This window comes from Aspergillus viridinutans, assembly GCF_018404265.1.
Source record: "Aspergillus viridinutans IFM 47045 DNA, scaffold_2, whole genome shotgun sequence".
Classification (NCBI taxonomy): Eukaryota; Fungi; Ascomycota; class Eurotiomycetes; order Eurotiales; family Aspergillaceae; genus Aspergillus; species Aspergillus viridinutans.
The window spans coordinates 945,430-962,499 of record NW_025091218.1 but is presented as its reverse complement, the minus strand read 5'-3'; the positions used below and the strand labels follow the sequence as shown (position 1 = coordinate 962,499).

General features: G+C 49.6%; 6 protein-coding genes across 6 annotated transcripts; 5 read left to right on the top strand and 1 right to left on the bottom strand.

Annotated features, from left to right (window-relative positions):
* Positions 1-2,365: 2,365 nt before the first annotated feature.
* Positions 2,366-4,751, top strand: pps1 (tyrosine/serine/threonine protein phosphatase PPS1; the record flags this gene model as incomplete). Its single annotated transcript, XM_043267175.1, has 6 exons — positions 2,366-3,110; positions 3,175-3,261; positions 3,314-4,216; positions 4,277-4,397; positions 4,475-4,531; positions 4,628-4,751. The coding sequence occupies 6 exons, from the start codon at positions 2,366-2,368 to the stop codon at positions 4,749-4,751; spliced, it is 2,037 nt and encodes a 678-aa protein (XP_043123110.1).
* Positions 4,752-5,376: 625 nt separating this feature from the next.
* On the bottom strand, positions 5,377-7,828 carry Aspvir_003936 (mismatch repair ATPase MLH1; the record flags this gene model as incomplete). Its single annotated transcript, XM_043267174.1, has 4 exons — positions 5,377-7,116; positions 7,165-7,431; positions 7,489-7,668; positions 7,733-7,828. The coding sequence occupies 4 exons, from the start codon at positions 7,826-7,828 to the stop codon at positions 5,377-5,379; spliced, it is 2,283 nt and encodes a 760-aa protein (XP_043123109.1).
* Positions 7,829-8,246: 418 nt separating this feature from the next.
* Positions 8,247-10,384, top strand: Aspvir_003935 (uncharacterized protein; the record flags this gene model as incomplete). Its single annotated transcript, XM_043267173.1, has 3 exons — positions 8,247-8,868; positions 8,928-9,179; positions 9,246-10,384. The coding sequence occupies 3 exons, from the start codon at positions 8,247-8,249 to the stop codon at positions 10,382-10,384; spliced, it is 2,013 nt and encodes a 670-aa protein (XP_043123108.1).
* Positions 10,385-10,950: 566 nt separating this feature from the next.
* Aspvir_003934 (proteasome regulatory particle base subunit RPN1) lies at positions 10,951-13,957 on the top strand (the record flags this gene model as incomplete). Its single annotated transcript, XM_043267172.1, has 5 exons — positions 10,951-11,098; positions 11,191-11,255; positions 11,325-11,489; positions 11,554-13,863; positions 13,928-13,957. 5 exons carry the CDS (start codon positions 10,951-10,953, stop codon positions 13,955-13,957), a joined length of 2,718 nt encoding a protein of 905 aa, XP_043123107.1.
* A 552-nt stretch (positions 13,958-14,509) lies between these two features.
* Aspvir_003933 (protein kinase RIO2) lies at positions 14,510-15,903 on the top strand (the record flags this gene model as incomplete). The annotated part of the gene is made up of 3 exons (XM_043267171.1): positions 14,510-14,572; positions 14,651-14,795; positions 14,867-15,903. The coding sequence occupies 3 exons, from the start codon at positions 14,510-14,512 to the stop codon at positions 15,901-15,903; spliced, it is 1,245 nt and encodes a 414-aa protein (XP_043123106.1).
* A 322-nt stretch (positions 15,904-16,225) lies between these two features.
* Positions 16,226-17,019, top strand: Aspvir_003932 (mitochondrial 54S ribosomal protein uL23m; the record flags this gene model as incomplete). The annotated part of the gene is made up of 3 exons (XM_043267170.1): positions 16,226-16,314; positions 16,416-16,706; positions 16,785-17,019. 3 exons carry the CDS (start codon positions 16,226-16,228, stop codon positions 17,017-17,019), a joined length of 615 nt encoding a protein of 204 aa, XP_043123105.1.
* Between the last annotated feature and the right edge of the window lie 51 nt (positions 17,020-17,070).

Sequence of the window (17,070 nt, the reverse complement as noted above, 5' to 3'; positions counted from 1 at the left end):
TTTCAGCGAGAATGGTATAGCCATCGGGAGAATTGTTTCCCGATAACACTAACATTTGTAGGGTTGCGAACTTCTGACGGTGCTAGGTTGGGACCAAAAGGCAGCAGTCTTAACTCTCCTACCCGATGAAATCAAGCTAGCGAGTGGAAACAACGTACAGTTGCACGCGCCAGACAAGCATAATGCTCTGTATTCAACGCCGCGTCAGACGAAATCCGACAGCCATAGTTGACAATTCTGCTCTATTAAAAAGACGACGCACTGTGGTGCCGAAAGGCTGTCCTAATGTTTTGCGTTGTCCATCCATCCACGTAGCATATGTAAGCTAGACCGGGATTCAAGTTTCCGAGTGGGGTAAACCCAAGAGTTCTTGCGTTATATTGTATATCAGACTGTTGAACAACAAACACTAAGCTCAGGCGTTAAGAATAAGATCGCGTGCCACCGACGCTCTTCTTCCCGAAGCTTGCAGGCTACAGAACGTACATATTGCGCAAGCGACATGCAGGTTCCAAATCTGAAGCTTTAATCAGAACGTTAGAAGAAAGTAAGCAGGGGAAGGAAACCATGGTAATCCGGCACACGGTCCTCGAGAACCTCGGATGCAGGTGCGATTGCACTATCGCACAACACCAGCAGGGAACAATCCTGGACATTACCTTATCGTTGTGAAACTTTTTGGCAGTACCTAGCAAACCTGGTAAGTATGTCCGAGAGGACAGAGAAGAGATTTTGTCGTCATAGCTTCCGTCGCAATGGACATTCTTCAGGTTGTGGCCATCCACACTCTAGAACCATGGCGTCCGAGTTGCGATCATCCACGAGTGACTGAAGATAGACGATGGACAATAATGGGAAGAGAATACGGGAATCGCCTCGACTCCAATCAGAAGGCCGGGATCCGACAGCAGAGTTTCTGGTGGCCATGCAGGAGGGTCGACAATTAGGTTCCAAACATCCCTCTGGCAGGTTGCACAGATGTTGGTTGGACCACACTTAGTCCTTCCGGGGGGGAAAAGCGCTCCTGGTGCCCCTATTGGATGTTACCCAAGAACTGTTGGCGTCAAGGATGCTGTGAGAGTTTGGAGATGGTGGGGGGCACAGAAAAGGCCGGGGCCGGACGCCATTCGATTCAGTATTGGAAGCCACAGACTGATAGTATAGAATACTATTTCATGGCATTTATAATAGAGAGCATCTGCGCTGGTGTTAGCAAGATGGATGCCATTTCTGGCTGCAAGCGGCAAGTCAGCCTTATGGGAGAGGAAAAAGTCGCCCAACGTAGGATATGGTACTCCGTAGACACTTGGTGATCCGGGGTTTGTTCAAAGACGCTCCCCCCGAAGACGATAGTTTTTGACCATCGATTTGGGCTCAAAGTTACCAGAAACAGGATTGAATCATCAAGAGCCATCAGTAGTGCAGCCTCATGCAGTCGGACTTTACTTCGTAAGAGACTGTTTGATTGTCGTTTGGAGGGCAGAGTAACACCCACTCTGGAAGCACGAGCCATCCGCACCTAGTTAAATCCACATTTCGCTCTAACACGGGAATTGCTAGTAGTGCTAGTCTACTGTAGACTAGACTAGATCACGGATACATACTAGACTACCCCTCCCCACCCCCGTACTTTTTGGGCGTACAAAACCAAGACACCAGGCAATGACTCTCTGGCTATCGTCCAGACCATTTTTTCATCATTGAAAACGCAGTAGATAGCGCTAGATTCAACTCATTTTCTATCTGTCAGCTCATCCTACAACACTGTTCAACATCTTCTTCTGTGGCTTCTCATATAATTCATCATTACCATTGCGCCCGCCAAGGACGTGACACCCAGTTCCCGCTTCTCCCTTATCAGCGGGTCCGTCGCATTGCTATCTACTGAGTGGGGATACAGTAACCACGTACTGGGGACGCCCTTCTCACCACCACGCCATCGTATCCACGCGACTCGACAATACCTTGAATTCGATTATCAGTATTCCTCTCTGGCTATCGTTATCGTCTTTCATACAGTCAAAGTTGCCCTTCAGAGAGTAGGCTTTGGGAACTGCGTATGTTCTAGGTCGCTTCTCATCCTTTTTTCCCACCCCTTCCCGAGCAGCGCAGGACGCAAAGTCAACTTGTGTTTATGTCTATTCAATTGCCTCGTCTGTACCTCAGATGATCTGCTAACAAGTCTCTCACACAGGCGTCATTCATCCATTCCTTACCATCCACATAAGTTGGAAACTTGGTCGCGAAAGTCATGTTGCAGATGTACTATTAATCGCCAGCGACCGTACGTCTTTGTATCAATTCCACTGATTAGAACATACTTTGGACTTGTATATACACTCGAACTGCACAGCTGCCATTGAATATGGCTACGGTGTTGGTACAGCAGCAAACGCTGCGACATGCCACCCCTCCGCCAGCGGGAATCTCCACATCCCTGAATCTCACCAGAACCCCGTCGCCGGTGCCAAACAAACATTTACCCGTGTGTCCGTCCGGGACTTCGACAGCAGCTTCACAGACTGCTGTACAATCGGCCAAAGACGATCAGAAGGTCACGTCGCTTCTCTATCCTCCCGACACGTTCTCGCGTGTGACCAATTCACCTCCAATATACTCCATCGATATTGTAACCTTAGCCGCTGCCTTGGATTACTGGGCTTCTCAACCCTTGCCAGACCCCAGCCAGGTATTTCCTTGGCTCCATGGACTTCACCCGGAAAATCAGTTGCAACTGGGCTTTTTCACGAACCGGAGACGTTCTCTTCGACGGACCCCCCAATGTTGGAGAGGCATCACGATCGTCAAAGTCGGCGGTGATCTTAGCACGTCTCGACTCAAAGGCGCAGTGACTCCCAGTGAGATTCTTGCGCCGTCCGGCTGGGATTTTCTTCCAATTGATCCCAAGGAGGGATTCTCTGTTCGCAATTTTCAGATACAAACCGCAAAATTGGCTACTCTATCAGACATTGTTGTTTACGGCCAAGACGGTGTCAGTAGAAATCAACTCCTCGAGGTCGCTGAGAACATCGCCACCGCACAGCACCATTGGAGAAATATGAATGACCCAGATCGATTACTCCCAACCTACCATACATTCATCCTCTCAAGTCAGTCCCTTCCCGGCTTGGTAACTGAAATCTTCCGCAAAAAAAGCAGCTAACGAACTTATAGGTGAATTCTCTGAAATTGAACGCCGTTGTCCGCGCTTGGTTGCTATCAACTCTCAAGGCCAGCTCACGGGCCAGGTAGTCGATTTCTGTAAGCCCTTCTTGAGTTCTTCTTTTAACGGATAGGTCTAACACATCCCCAGTTCAGTGGGAGCGGTTGGAAATGTGCGAGATGGCCAAAGCTTCCGAGATTTCTAAGAATGTCTGGCAAGGGCCGACGCCTGATTACATATTGCGATCCGGACCAGGCGACTCCGAGGATGTCGAAGATTTTGACCTTTTGATTGAGACAAGTGATCTCGCCAGCATCCCTGGCCCTCGATATCTGGCTAAACTCAATAGGCAGCTGGATGACGATGAAGGTCCTCTGCGGCTAGAATTTCCGTCTTCCGGGTCACTTGTCGTCCCATCCGCTGAAACAAGAGAGGTAGACGACATTGTAAGCACTATACGATGGATCTATTATCTAGCGAACCCAGAAGAGCCGGAATCGCCAACAGATGTTGATGGAGATATTGCCATGATTTCCATTCGACGGAAGCCTCGCAAGATCCTTATCCACTGTCCAGACGGCTACACTGAAGCTTCACTGTTGGTCATCGCTTACTTGATGTTCGCTGAAGGTATACCGGCTCACGAGGCATGGCTGCGACTTCACTGCGATAGGAAGCGTAATTTCTTCGCATACCCGTCTGATGTCACTTTTCTGAGCAGCATTCAAACAAGGCTTTTGCATGAGAGTCCTGCGACGCACTCAGATAGCCTCTCCAGCGTTCCAGATCCGCCATGGTTCCGGTACTGTGATGGATCACTTCCGAGTAGAATTCTTCCATATATGTATCTTGGCAATTTGGGCCACGCCAACAATCCTGAAATGCTCTGGGCTCTTGGAATTCGGCGCATTCTGAGCATTGGGGAGTCAGTTTCATGGAGAGATTTTGACATTGCTCGGATGGGGCCAGAGAACGTGATGCATATAACTCAGGTTCAAGACAACGGGATAGACCCGTTGACTCAGGAATTCGACCGATGCTTGGAATTCATCAGTGAGTTTTGATTGGTTCCCCTGAATGTTTTTGATAAGGCTCACCAGTCAATTCTTCCAGGAAAAGGGAAGCAGGATGGAGCAGCCACATTGGTCCATTGCCGAGTTGGAGTCTCTCGATCAGCAACAATCTGTATTGCCGAAGTGATGGCTTCTCTGAATCTATCTTTCCCGAGAGCATAGTAAGTCAAGTTCTACCCCTGTCCGTGAAAATGGACTATTACGAACGACGGACCTTTGTTGACTTTTATGTCTTTAGCTGCTTCGTTCGTGCCCGAAGACTCAATGTTATCATTCAGCCTCATCTGCGTTTCGTGTAAGCAACTTCCTACACCCCGAGTTTCTCAGCAAAAGCAACGGCCCCTGATCCACTTCACGTATGATCGCATCACTGGCTGACAGAATGCCTCAGATATGAGCTACTTAAGTGGGAAGAGCAGCTACTGCAGAGACGCAATAAGCCCATCAAGAGAGAACTCGAATGGGCCTCAATAGCCAGGGAAATTGCATTGATGAACAAGCCATACACAAGATAATTGCAACACAACATACATCTGATGCCAACCGGCAAGTATGCGGCATCTTCTTGACCTGCGCGAATAGTTGGCCCTCTCCGTCAGGGTCTGCTTCTAGGCACTTTCCTTACCGGAAACTTTCCTTACCGGTTTGACCTGTTCTGATAATGACGAAGATTTACGCTTTGATGACAAATTTAAACGGACTGCATGAGATGAATGGGAATATGGTGAGATAAGCGAAGGATTTCTTTAATTGTTCTGGCGTTCTTGGGGTTTGAAGTGACGAAGCCACGCACGATACATGTGTCATTGTTTTCTTTTCTTTTTGCCTCTCTTTAGCAGGCACACTGGATTCTTGCATGACTGCCTTGTCTTCAAGACTGTTTATTCTACATACCAAGCTTTGCGCCTTGGACGTTGATCATCTAATTCTTTTACTCTCTTTCTCTTCAATTGTATGTCTATCTAGTTGACTCGTCGATGCACAAACTCAAGGTTTTTTGACTCAATCGGGTCATGTTCCAATAATGAGATTTTGGCTGCGGAGTGTATATCATACAAAAGATTGCGTCTGCATCTGCGCCAGATGCTCTCCAGAAGCTCTTGAGAAGGCGTTAGATATCCGTCGTATTCAGGCGTAGCGTTAACACCTCTCAAACACACGATATAGACCTTTAAGGTCCGCCACTTCAACCACGCCGCGGAGAAGCCGTGTAGTAGCAACCAGACGAGCCCGGAGCGCTGGGAAAACAACATGCTCCAGCATCCGAGCTACCTGCAATCGACGGCGCTTCAAAGCTGCATCCTCCTGCTGCTCTTCCGACGACTCTGGATTTTCCTTGTCGTCTGAAGCAGCATTTGACCCTTCAGGAGGAGGGGGAGGTAGTTGTTCCGGCGTGTAGAAAGCCGCAAGCTCCCTCAAAAACGTGCGGAAGCATCCCTCTTCGCTTGTCCAGTCGACGTACGGGCCTAGCCTTAGCAGAAAACGTGGTAATTTGCCCAACGACGGGAGGTAGCCTTTCAGTAAGAGGGGAATTGTGAGAAGGTGGCCCTCTGCGGAGATCTGAATAGAGAAGTACTCGTTCAACATCTCTCGTCTGTCGATGAGCGTTCTTGCGACTATGTCCGGTGCAGTGGCAAAGATCTCGCTTTCTTCTGCCGTGCTTGTTTGCTCAGGCTGTGTTGTCTGTTGGCTCGAGCCGGGGCCCGAGGCAGCGAGATGTGCTTCTCGCTCCGCGTCTGCTCCAATTCGAAGCAGATCCACCAGCTTCGGCGCTGGGTCGAGTTTGATGATGCCGAAATTGCCGAAATCTGTGAGACCTATCTGGTAGAAGAACTCACTGCATATCATGCCGTAATCAACTAGGTAGAGCTTGACTCCTGCCTGTATAGCGGCGATGCGCCGTCGTTCGTCGACCAACCCCACGTATGTATGTGATGCGATCATCTCTGTTAGACTGTTGTGCATGGTAGACCGGACGGCGGCGCGAAGATTTTTGACTGACGTTAGGGCAATACGAAGGGGTTCGCGGTCTGTAGTTTCGTACTGCAATCCCTCTTCAACTACTTTGGAGGGGTCGGGTTCCGCCTCAACACCGGAGGGCGTTTGGGATATCGCAGGCGGTAGCATTGATGTGATTTTGCGAACCCTGGAATCAGTACGCACGAGGCTATGCTCATATGGCTTCTTCGTTGGAGCAGGTGTTCTAGGAACCTGGCCGTCGCCTTCACTTGACGGACCAGCGGCTGGACCGTTGCGATTCAACGGCTCGATTGTCGTGACCCCAGGAAGAAGTGTTTGCGTGAGAAAGGTCCGGCTGGTATCCACCTGGGCCAGCTTGGATCTTATCTCGTCGCAAATAGATTCGATAATCTCGTCCTCATTCAGGAAGTTTACCTCGCGTTTTGTTGGGTGCACGTTAACGTCAACGCGTTGTGGCTCAATTTCCAGGTCAATGTACACAAAGGGGTGTCCGCCCTTGGGCAGAAAACTCGAATATGTTTGCTCTACTGCGCGTTTTATCGCAGTGGACTCGACGGAGCGGTGGTTGATGAAAAGGAGGATGGTTGTCCGCTTGACATGGTAGTTTGCGTTCGTGACCAAGCCCGAGGAGCGAAAACCGAGCTTTGAATCCTCAACTTGAAATTCAACAAGTTCATTGGCGACGGCACTACCATGAATCTGACGAATCCGATCGACAGTGTTCGCTGCCGCAGGTGTTGAGATGCCAGCACCAGACTCGCCGTGTTTTCGACATGAGAACGCTATCCCAGAGCAGTGAACGGCGTACCGGCCGACAACGTCGAGGATTTTGGCGTACTCTTCGCTCGCAGATCGGAAGGCTCGGCGTCTTGTAGGGACATTATAGAATAGATCCTCAACCTGCTCCAGTCAGGGATGCTTTTGGTTATTGAAGTTAATTCGACTCACCGTTATCTGCGTGCCACCACGCCCCGCTGTGGCTTTCGGGGCGGCGCTCTGTCCAGGTTTAGGGGGAACGAGCTTCCCATCACTATAGTGAGCTCTCCATGCACAGCTAGAGCCAGCCGTTTTGGTAGTCACCGTGAGATGGGCGATATGGCTGATACTAGCGAGTGCTTCGCCTCGGAAACCATAAGTTCCGATGGACGAGAGATCTTCGAATTGCTTCAGTTTCGAGGTCGTAAATCTCTCGCACAGGATGGGGAGGTCATCCCGCTGCATGCTAACATTAGTAACCCCCTAGGTAACCTTGGTGACTTAAGGGGTGCTCACGTCGATGCCATGCCCGTTGTCGGTGATCTGAAGTAATTTGAGGCCTCCATCTTTGACTAAGACCTCAATAGACGTAGAGCCAGCGTCGACTGCGTTCTCTATAAGCTCTTTCAAGGCATGCATAGGAGCTACAATAATCTCCCCAGCAGCGATTTTGTTCACCACATCGGGATCAAGAGGCTTTCATTCTCGGTCAGTCGAACGATTCAATAGATAGTCTGCTGGGTGGCATGAGTGAACTGACTCTGATTTTTTTAGGCCTCGCCGTTGCTTCCGTGTCTTCAGCGGGACGCTTAGTGCCTCGCGATTCAGGAGCATCCACATCCATCGCAGGATCCATGATATACGAAATGACTGCCGATATTGGTTCAAGGCACCTAGCGTGTTGCGATTTAATGGCTTCGGTCTACAAACGGCAACATGGCCTGATTCTGGAGATGCAACCAAATAATCCGTTAAAATAGCGAACCTGAATAGATCGTATAGCCATCAAGTCCTTCGAATGGTAAAAGCTGATGACTGTGGCCAATAATAGCCAGTTGTGGGCGTTGATTGAACTATTGAAGACACTTTAGTATGGCTTGCGGAGATCGCGCCAGTGGAGAATCCGCTCCAACCAACAGCGGAATCTCCAACACCCGCAAGCAGCTATCAATTGTGTCCTTATCACGACAACAGCAACTCGACCATCTTTCCTCCTCCAATGCACTCCTCGAATTCTGAAGCTCCTTCGGGGCTATCTCTCATATGTGCACAGTATGCTACCATCAAAGCGGCCGTATTTGGCTGATGAAGAGCTCGGAAAGAAAGATGACGACCACCGACCTCGAACTGGCCGAAAGCCGCTCTTGCGAGCAAATAAATGGAGAGCGCCTCGACCTCGCCGGCTCATAATAGGAATTATCATCCTCTACTTAGTATACTTGTTCTTTAAGAATATGCCCACGGATGTACCTCCCGCGGTTGAACGATTCAACCCAGACTTCACGCAAGCACGGCAGGGCGGTGGAAAGTCATGGCCGCCTGCAATGCCTCCGCCGGTTACCCCTGCAAAAGGGCCCCCTCCGCGTCCAGATCCTCAGACAAATATTAGGGAGGATTTTTACTACGAAGGCGAAATAAGATTTAATGCTTTAGCGAGGACCTTGCAACGTTTCTGGAAGCCGCCTACTCGCCATGGCAGCTCCGTTAGTCATGCCGTTGTGTTTGCTGGCTCAAACCTGCGGAGCGTTTCCGATCTTCTGCCTCTCGCTTGCCGAATGGCCGGTCAGAAGATAAATGAAGTCCATTTTGTGCTGATGGGGAGAGATGATGTGTCCGTTGAAGGCATACAACGTGTCAATGGCATAAAGGAAGTTGACTGCCCGATCGTCTGGCATGGTGTGTTTGGTCTTGAATAGATTCATCAGAGCGGTGAGCTGACATTCTTGAAATTACAGATAGTCGACCTGACTATGCTCAATGGTCTACTGAGGCTCGCATGGAGAGAGCTGTGACGGCTGGTTTAGACTACGTCCATGTTTATACCCGCGCGCAGGTTCTCATTACTCAAGGGGAGTCTTGGGAGGATCGGTTCTTCACAGAAGGAGTTCGAAGGAAGATTAGCAAGTCTGAGATAACGCACATCGCACTACCGACCGCTGCGAGGAATATCATGTGGATATCGATGTTGGATAGCGACGCTCTCAAAGGTGATCTTACCACTGTGTGGCATTTTCTTCAACATGCGAATGTATAACTGACATCTTGCTCAAAAGTATGGAATGATGTTCACGTCGAGATACTCATACAAGCACCTTCCGAGTCATCTGGCTCCTTAATCCGCTTAATTAGATCCTTGGAAGCTGCCGATTACCTCGGATCAACTCCAAGCCTGACTGTTGAGCTGCCTCCTCGCGTTGATCCACAGCTCCTACGCTTCCTCCAAAAGTTGAAGTGGCCTCCTCAAACTTCAAGCACAGTCACTCTTCGCCGCCGTATACAGCCACATTACTTGACTCCAGTCGAAGCTTCTTTGAGAACCGTGGAGGCTTTCTATCCTAGAAACCCTAACGTAACGCATGTGCTCTTATTGGCCCCAGAGACCGAGCTGGCGCCTTCATTCTACCATTTTTTGAAGTATACTACACTGAAATATAAGCATTCGGCTCAAACCAAGCGCACCGCTTCCAAATTACTCGGAATTTCGCTCGAGCTTCCCTCATCACGACCCACGGATGACGAGCCATTCACGCCACCGAAAGTTGAGAAAGAAATCCAGAAATCACAGCAGCTAGCTGGCGAGACGCTTCCTGTCTTTTTGTGGCAGGCTCCAAACAGCCATGCGGCCTTGTATTTCGGCGATGGATGGGCTGACCTCCATTCTTTCCTCACTGACCGCCTCGCTCTACACCAGCCGACGTCTGAGAAGTCTACTGACGAGAAATCTATTTCAAAAAGATATCCTGCTGTAATGGAGTACCTACTCGAGCTAATTCGAGCTCGGGGTTATTACCTGCTTTACCCAATGTTCCCCGACCGAGGCACTTTTACTCTTGCAACAGTTCATAGCGAGCTGACTCAACCACTTGAAGAATTTCTAGACGACTACCAAGCAGACTCAACTATGACTCTTGGGCCATCCATTAATCAATTGTCTGAGGAAAAACCTTTGGACCAGGCATCAACATTAATGCCGCTTCTTGAGCGCTTCTCTCTCACTTTGCCGGACCTGAGCAGTTTGCCCCTGTTGTCATACCGTGGCGAGGAAATATCAGACCTAATCTACTCGCGAGACACCGAGGAATACGCGAGGAAGTTTGCTATCCGTTATGGCGGCTGTCGAGACAGTGACTTGACAGAGGGCTCGACCTTGACGAGATTGTTCTGTCCGCATGAGCGAGCGGACGGAGAATAGAGCATGTATAATATGAACTATGTTCAGTCATCCTATATTCGGATTTAGTACCGGCAAAGTCCATTTGGATAGTTGGAATCGTGTAGTCTAATTATACCCAGTGTTCCTACTGAGTTCGAAGTCTTTCTTCTTTAGAATCCAGCATTGACATATGTTTCCTCCATTACTAAGCGGGTGTGTATCGCACCACGACAATGCGTGCACACAGATGCTCCTTTTCCCTAGGCTATGGACATCGGCATATTCAAGCCTAGGTAGCAATTTGTTTGCCATAATTTGATATCGCGAAAAGCGAATACATATCTCGGCGGTGAAGTAGCCTTACATAAGCGGGAGGAAGCTCCACTGTAGCGCAACACCCAAGCGGCGATGAGCGTGAGCTCTCTTGCTTTCCATCAACAAGCTCCGGATTCGCTCTCTGCTCCATCCATCAGTGTGCAGAGATCTCACTAATACGCTGTCTGCTGCTGTATCTGAGATTATAAGCAGCTTCTACGAATCTTCCCATCCTACCTTTTTACCTTCCTCGCCCAAACCGAGACCCACTCGCCAGGTACCCGTCAGAAATGGCGAAAGAAGGCGAGAGGTCAGCTCCCGCCGACAAGGGCAAGGGCAAGGTTGATGATGTGAAGGATTTGCCCGGAGCGAAGAAGACACAGAATGATGAGAAGTCACAAGCGAATGGAAAAAAGAAGGAGGAGGAGTCGAAGGAAGGTATGTCATAATCCACCCATGTAATGGCTAGGCCACCGTCCCGAATGGCGTCTTTGCTACAACAGAAGAGTTAACGCTCAGGGTTATTTTAGAGGAACTCAGCGAAGAAGATCAGCAGCTGAAGAGTGAGCTTGAGATGCTCGTTGAGAGATTAAAGGTATAAGATCGAGCTGAAATCTCAATTAGTTGGCCGATGACGTTAACCCATATGTCTCACCTTCATCAGGAACCGGATATGTCGCTCTATGCTCCTGCCTTAGATGCGATCAAGAATTTCATAAAGACCTCGACTTCTTCTATGACCGCTGTGCCCAAACCCCTCAAATTTCTTAGACCGCACTACGATGAACTGACAGAGCTCTACGAGAAGTGGTCGGCAGGCGCTGTCAAGGTTGGTTAACCTCCAAATCTCGTCTGGGTTGAAGCTCTTTCCTGATACAATGGTCTTTAATTAGGACTCACTGGCGGATATGCTGTCTGTTCTCGGGATGACGTACGGGGATGAGGAGAAGCTCGAGACGCTGAAGTATCGCCTTCTCACAAAGGCAGAAGATCTCGGCTCGTGGGGTCACGAATATATTAGGCATCTGGCTTTGGAGATCGGTCAAGAGTACCAAAACAGGTTGAACGCTGAGAAAGATGTACAGGACCTGATCGATCTCTCATTGTCGCTTGTCCCCTACTTCCTGAGTCATAATGCCGAAGCCGATGCTGTTGACCTCCTTAGTGAGCTGGAAATCATTGAGGAGATCCCCCGCTTTCTCGACGAGAACAATTACTCGAGAGTCTGTCTGTATATGGTCAGCATGGTTAACCTCCTCACCTATCCTGAAGATCAGCATTTCCTCCGCACGGCACACGAGATCTACGTCCGCTACAAGGAGCTCACTAAAGCAATCGTACTTGCCATTCGACTGAACGACACGGATCTCATCAGGAGTGACATCAACGCTACTTCTGATCCAGTACTCAAGAACCAAATGGCTTTCCTGGTCGCCAGACAGCAGATTTGGCTCGATATGCCCGAAGAGGAGGAGAACACATCCTTCATGGACTGTCTTAACAATACATCGATCTCTAAGCATTTCAAATCCCTGGGCAAAGAGCTTGATATTCTTGAACCCAAAAATCCAGAGGACATTTACAAGACGCACCTGGAAAGCAGCCGAGGCGCTGGTTTGACAAATGTTGACTCTGCGAGACATAATTTAGCAAGCGCGTTTGTGAACGCTTTTGCCAATGCTGGTTTTGGTAAAGACAACCTGATGCTAGGAGAGGATGACAAGGGAAGTTGGATCTGGAAGACAAAGGATGATGGCATGCTGTCCACAACGGCTTCTTTCGGCATGCTCTTGTCGAAGGACACCGACTCTGGCTTGGACAGAATTGACAAGTTTACCTATGCTACCGAAGAGCAAATCAAGGCTGGTGCTTTGCTGGGCACAGGTATGATCGGTTCCGGCGTACGATTAGAGGCGGACCCCGTTCTGGCTCTCTTGGGCGATCCCGAAGTTTGGCAAGAGAAGAGCGTACCAGTCAGAGTTGCTGCTATCATGGGTCTTGGTCTGGCCTACGCCGGCTCCAATAAGGAGGAGCTCCTGGAAATCCTGCTTCCCGTCGTCGAAGATGTCTCCCTGGATATGCAGCTCTCGGCAATGGCGGCTGTCTCACTAGGTCTTATTTTCGTTGGCTCTTCGAATCATCAAGTCAGTGAAGCCATTGCTACGACCTTGATGGATGAGGAGCGACAGAAGCATCTGAAAGATAAATGGACCCGCTTCATGGCTCTCGGTTTGGCTCTACTGTACTTTGGCCGCCAGGAGGAGGTCGACGTCATTCTCGACATTCTCAAGGCCGTCGACCACCCAATGGCCAAGCCGACGTCCGTTCTTGCCTCTGTCTGTGCCTGGGCAGGAACTGGTACGGTGTTGAAGCTGCAGGAGCTTCTCCACATTTGTAATGACCTTATTGAAGAGAATGATGAGAAGAAAGGAGATGAACTCGTCCAATCCTACGCTGTCTTAGGTCTGTCCCTCATCGCTATGGGCGAGGAAGTCGGACAGGACATGATTCTCAGACAGTTCGGTCATCTTATGCACTACGGTGCCAGCAACATCCGAAAGGCTGTCCCACTTGCAATGGGCCTGATCAGCCCCAGCAACCCGCAGATGAAGGTCTACGATACACTGTCGCGGTACAGCCACGACAATGACAATGATGTCGCCATCAACGCGATCTTCGCCATGGGTCTCTGTGGAGCGGGTACCAATAATGCCCGCCTTGCGCAGTTGCTGAGGCAATTAGCAAGCTACTACCACCGTGACCAAAACTCATTATTCATGGTCCGCATCGCCCAGGGTCTTCTTCACATGGGCAAGGGCACGATGACCCTGAACCCGTTCCACACCGACCGCCAAGTTCTTTCCCGCGTAGCAGCCGCTGGCCTACTCACTGTCGTTGTATCCTTGATCGACGCCAAACAATTCATCCTTGCCGAACATCACTACCTCCTGTACTTCCTTATCACCGCCATGTACCCACGGTTCCTCGTTACGCTTGACGAGGACCTCCAACCACTCACCGTGAACGTACGTGTGGGTCAGGCTGTGGATGTGGTTGGCCAAGCCGGTCGTCCCAAGACGATCACCGGCTGGCAAACACAGAGCACACCTGTTCTTCTGTCCTACGGTGAAAGAGCAGAGCTGGAGGATGAGCAATACATTCCCCTTAGTAGCACCCTTGAAGGCCTTGTGATCTTACGAAAGGTAAGCCTCTCAAATGATGCTTCCATTTGAATATCCTTCCTGATAACTAACTGGCATGATTTAGAACCCTGATTGGCAAGAGAATTCCGCTTGATTGAAACGATCATTCGTAACACTTCTTTTGCAAGTTGGGCCGGGTGCGGGGTGCAACCATATAGCGACCGATGAGGTTGGATTTAATGTATTTGAAACCGAATCGACAAATAACATGCCACAATCTAGTTCTAGACTATAAGTGATTGCGTGGTTGCGGATGTAATAAGATGTAACTGGCTCTCACGGAGGCGGATCATATACAATCATACATAAGTCCGAGGGCAGCAAAGGCGAATAATGTTCTTTCCATGGATTGCCCGACCTACATCGGGTGGTGGCTCCAATCATGGGGGAAAAAAATCATTGCTCTATAAGTACTTAAAGACCTCTGTGAACAATCAACTCAGACTATCGCGATGTCAATGGTGGCTTGCAAAGGACTATATACCAAGGAAGAGCTCAAATAGGAAAGTAGGGCATAGGGCTCCAAACATGTAACTTTTTTCCGCCATGACATCCGCAACAAGGCCAGGCGATAGAGAGAGACTGTACGAACAATATCTTTCTTTCACCTTCGTACAATCGCCTTTATCAGTCGATACGGACAAGAATGAAGCTCGATCCCAAAGCGATTCGATATCTCACTTCCGAGGATTTCCGCGTTCTCACTGCGGTATGCCTGCCATTTGCCCCGCCTTTGCTGCTTTTCATCACAGCTCGTTGTCTGACAGCTAACAAGGGCTCTGCATAGGTCGAAACTGGAAGTAGAAATCATGAAGTCGTACCGACGCCCTTGATCGTACAGCTCTCAGGCCTCCGGGGCGGCAGTGGAGTCCATCGGTCTATCTCCAACCTGGCTAAGACTAATTTGATCGCGAAAGTGAAGAATGCAAAATGTACAGTTATTCGCACCTTACTGGTGATATACTTTGGATGAATGTTTATGCTAATTCTGTTCTGCATTCAGATGATGGCTACCGGCTCACTTACGGAGGTCTCGACTACCTGGCGCTGAACGCTCACCAGAAGCAGAAATGTATCTACTCCGTCGGAAACCAGATCGGTGTCGGGAAAGAGTCAGATATCGTCGTTGTCGCGAATAGTAAGGGAACACAATGCATCTTGAAGATCCATCGCCTGGGCCGCATTTCCTTCCGAACAGTCAAGACCAACAGAGACTACCTGCGCAATCGGAGTACAGGTTCATGGATGTACATGTCGAGGTTGGCGGCGATGAAGGAGTTTGCTTTTATGAAGGCTCTTCGAGAGAACGGGTTCTCAGTACCCGAACCTATTGCGCAGAACAGACACACGATCGTCATGAGCTTGATCGACGCATTCCCGCTACGACAGATTTCGAGAGTCCCCAAGCCTGCGTTATTGTATTCGGAGCTTATGGGTACGATCATGGAGCTTGCTCGGTTTGGCCTTATTCACGGTGACTACAACGAGTTCAATATCTTGATCAAAGAAGAAGAGGATCCCGATGCGAAGGGGAAAGTTCCTGCTGATGCGGAGAACGATGAGAATATCCGGCTGGTTCCGGTCATTATCGATTTCCCGCAGATGGTGTCAGTCGATCATCCAAACGCGGAGATGTATTTTGACCGTGACGTGAATTGCATCAAGCGCTATTTCCAACGAAAGTTCCATTTTGTTAGCGATGAGCCGGGCCCTTCCTTCGCGGACGCTAAGAAGCAGCTCTTGAAGAACCCTGGGAAGCGGTTGGATGTCGAGGTAGAAGCGTCTGGTTTCTCGAGGAAGATGGCTCGCGAGCTGGAAGCCTACATGAAGGAAGTCGGCGCAAATGGGGATGGCGACGAGTCGAAAGAAGGTGGAGACAGCGACGAGGAGGACGAACAGTCAGGATCGGAATCACAGGAAGAGCATGAGCATGACGACAACGATCAGGAACGACCGTCTGATTCTGTAACTGATGAGATTAGTGAGAGTTCTCGGAGATTGGGAGAACTGCATGTATCAGAGGCGTCTGAAGGGCGGTAGCCCTCAGCATGATAACGCAAAAGTCAATCAAACTTATGATGATAATGAAAACACAGTTCGATATTCTGTTCCAATTTTAGTTTTATAATTCTATGCTGAGTACACATAAAATGTTGTAGATAGGGTCTTGTACTTTGTGAACATGTGCTATCGCAGCACTTTTATACGGTAGGCGGTGCGGCCACACGTGCATTTTTCCAAAAGTTCCGCCGAGTTGAGAGGATCCGGCAATCGAGCACGAATCCTATCCATATACCCATCACTTTTGCGCTTCTATCTGGTGTCCGACTTCACAGTTGAAGCCTGGAGATATATAATCAAGATGGTGCGCAAATTCTCTAAATTTCCCAAAAAGTCCGCAGACTGGGTGCCCCCTTCGGCGCCGCTGTCGATGCGGAAGCAGGTATTTCTGTAAGTTCACCAAGTCTGATTCAAAAAACTCAATGAGCCTCCTCTGATTCCTCACTTGGGCGTCTTTGTTTCCTCGGGCTGACAATATAATCGCGATGTAGTCCTGACTTCACAATCGCCCTCATTCGCACACCCTTCCTTCCCCCCCGATATGCCACATTCTACGTGCCCTTGAATTTCAACAAGCTGGATATGCGCGACTACCTGCAGCGCTTATACGGCGTCGGTGTCCTCCGCATCCGCAGTTACGTTGAGCAACAGAAAGTGACCCGCCTGCGGCCCCTGGGCAAGTTCGGATACGGCCGTCTGAGGAGACCGATGTCCAAGAAGAAGATGACGGTGGAAATGAAAGAGCCCTTTGTGTGGCCCGAGGCGCCGACGGATATGTCACCGTATGTCTACCCTTTTTTTCATTTTTCATTTTGTGGAATTCCGGCGGCGTGGACGTGTGCTAATATACTTTGGAACAGATGGGAGAAGGATCAGTACTTCAACGCGGAGAAGTATCAGGAAGAAATTCAACGCTCGCAACGACCCGACGCTGCCATGGAGCCCAACAAGACTGAGCGTGAAGAATACGCAAAGGAGGCGAAGCAGCTGCTGGACGGCACGAGGACCTGGAGACCGAGTTGGCAGGCATTGGGACTCAACTATGACCGGTCGATATTCAAAGCAGCCAAGGATTCGACTTCGACAAGTTCATAGATGCCTTCCTTTTCTTTTTCTGCTTCATTCATTTTGGGGATAGGAAAGCGG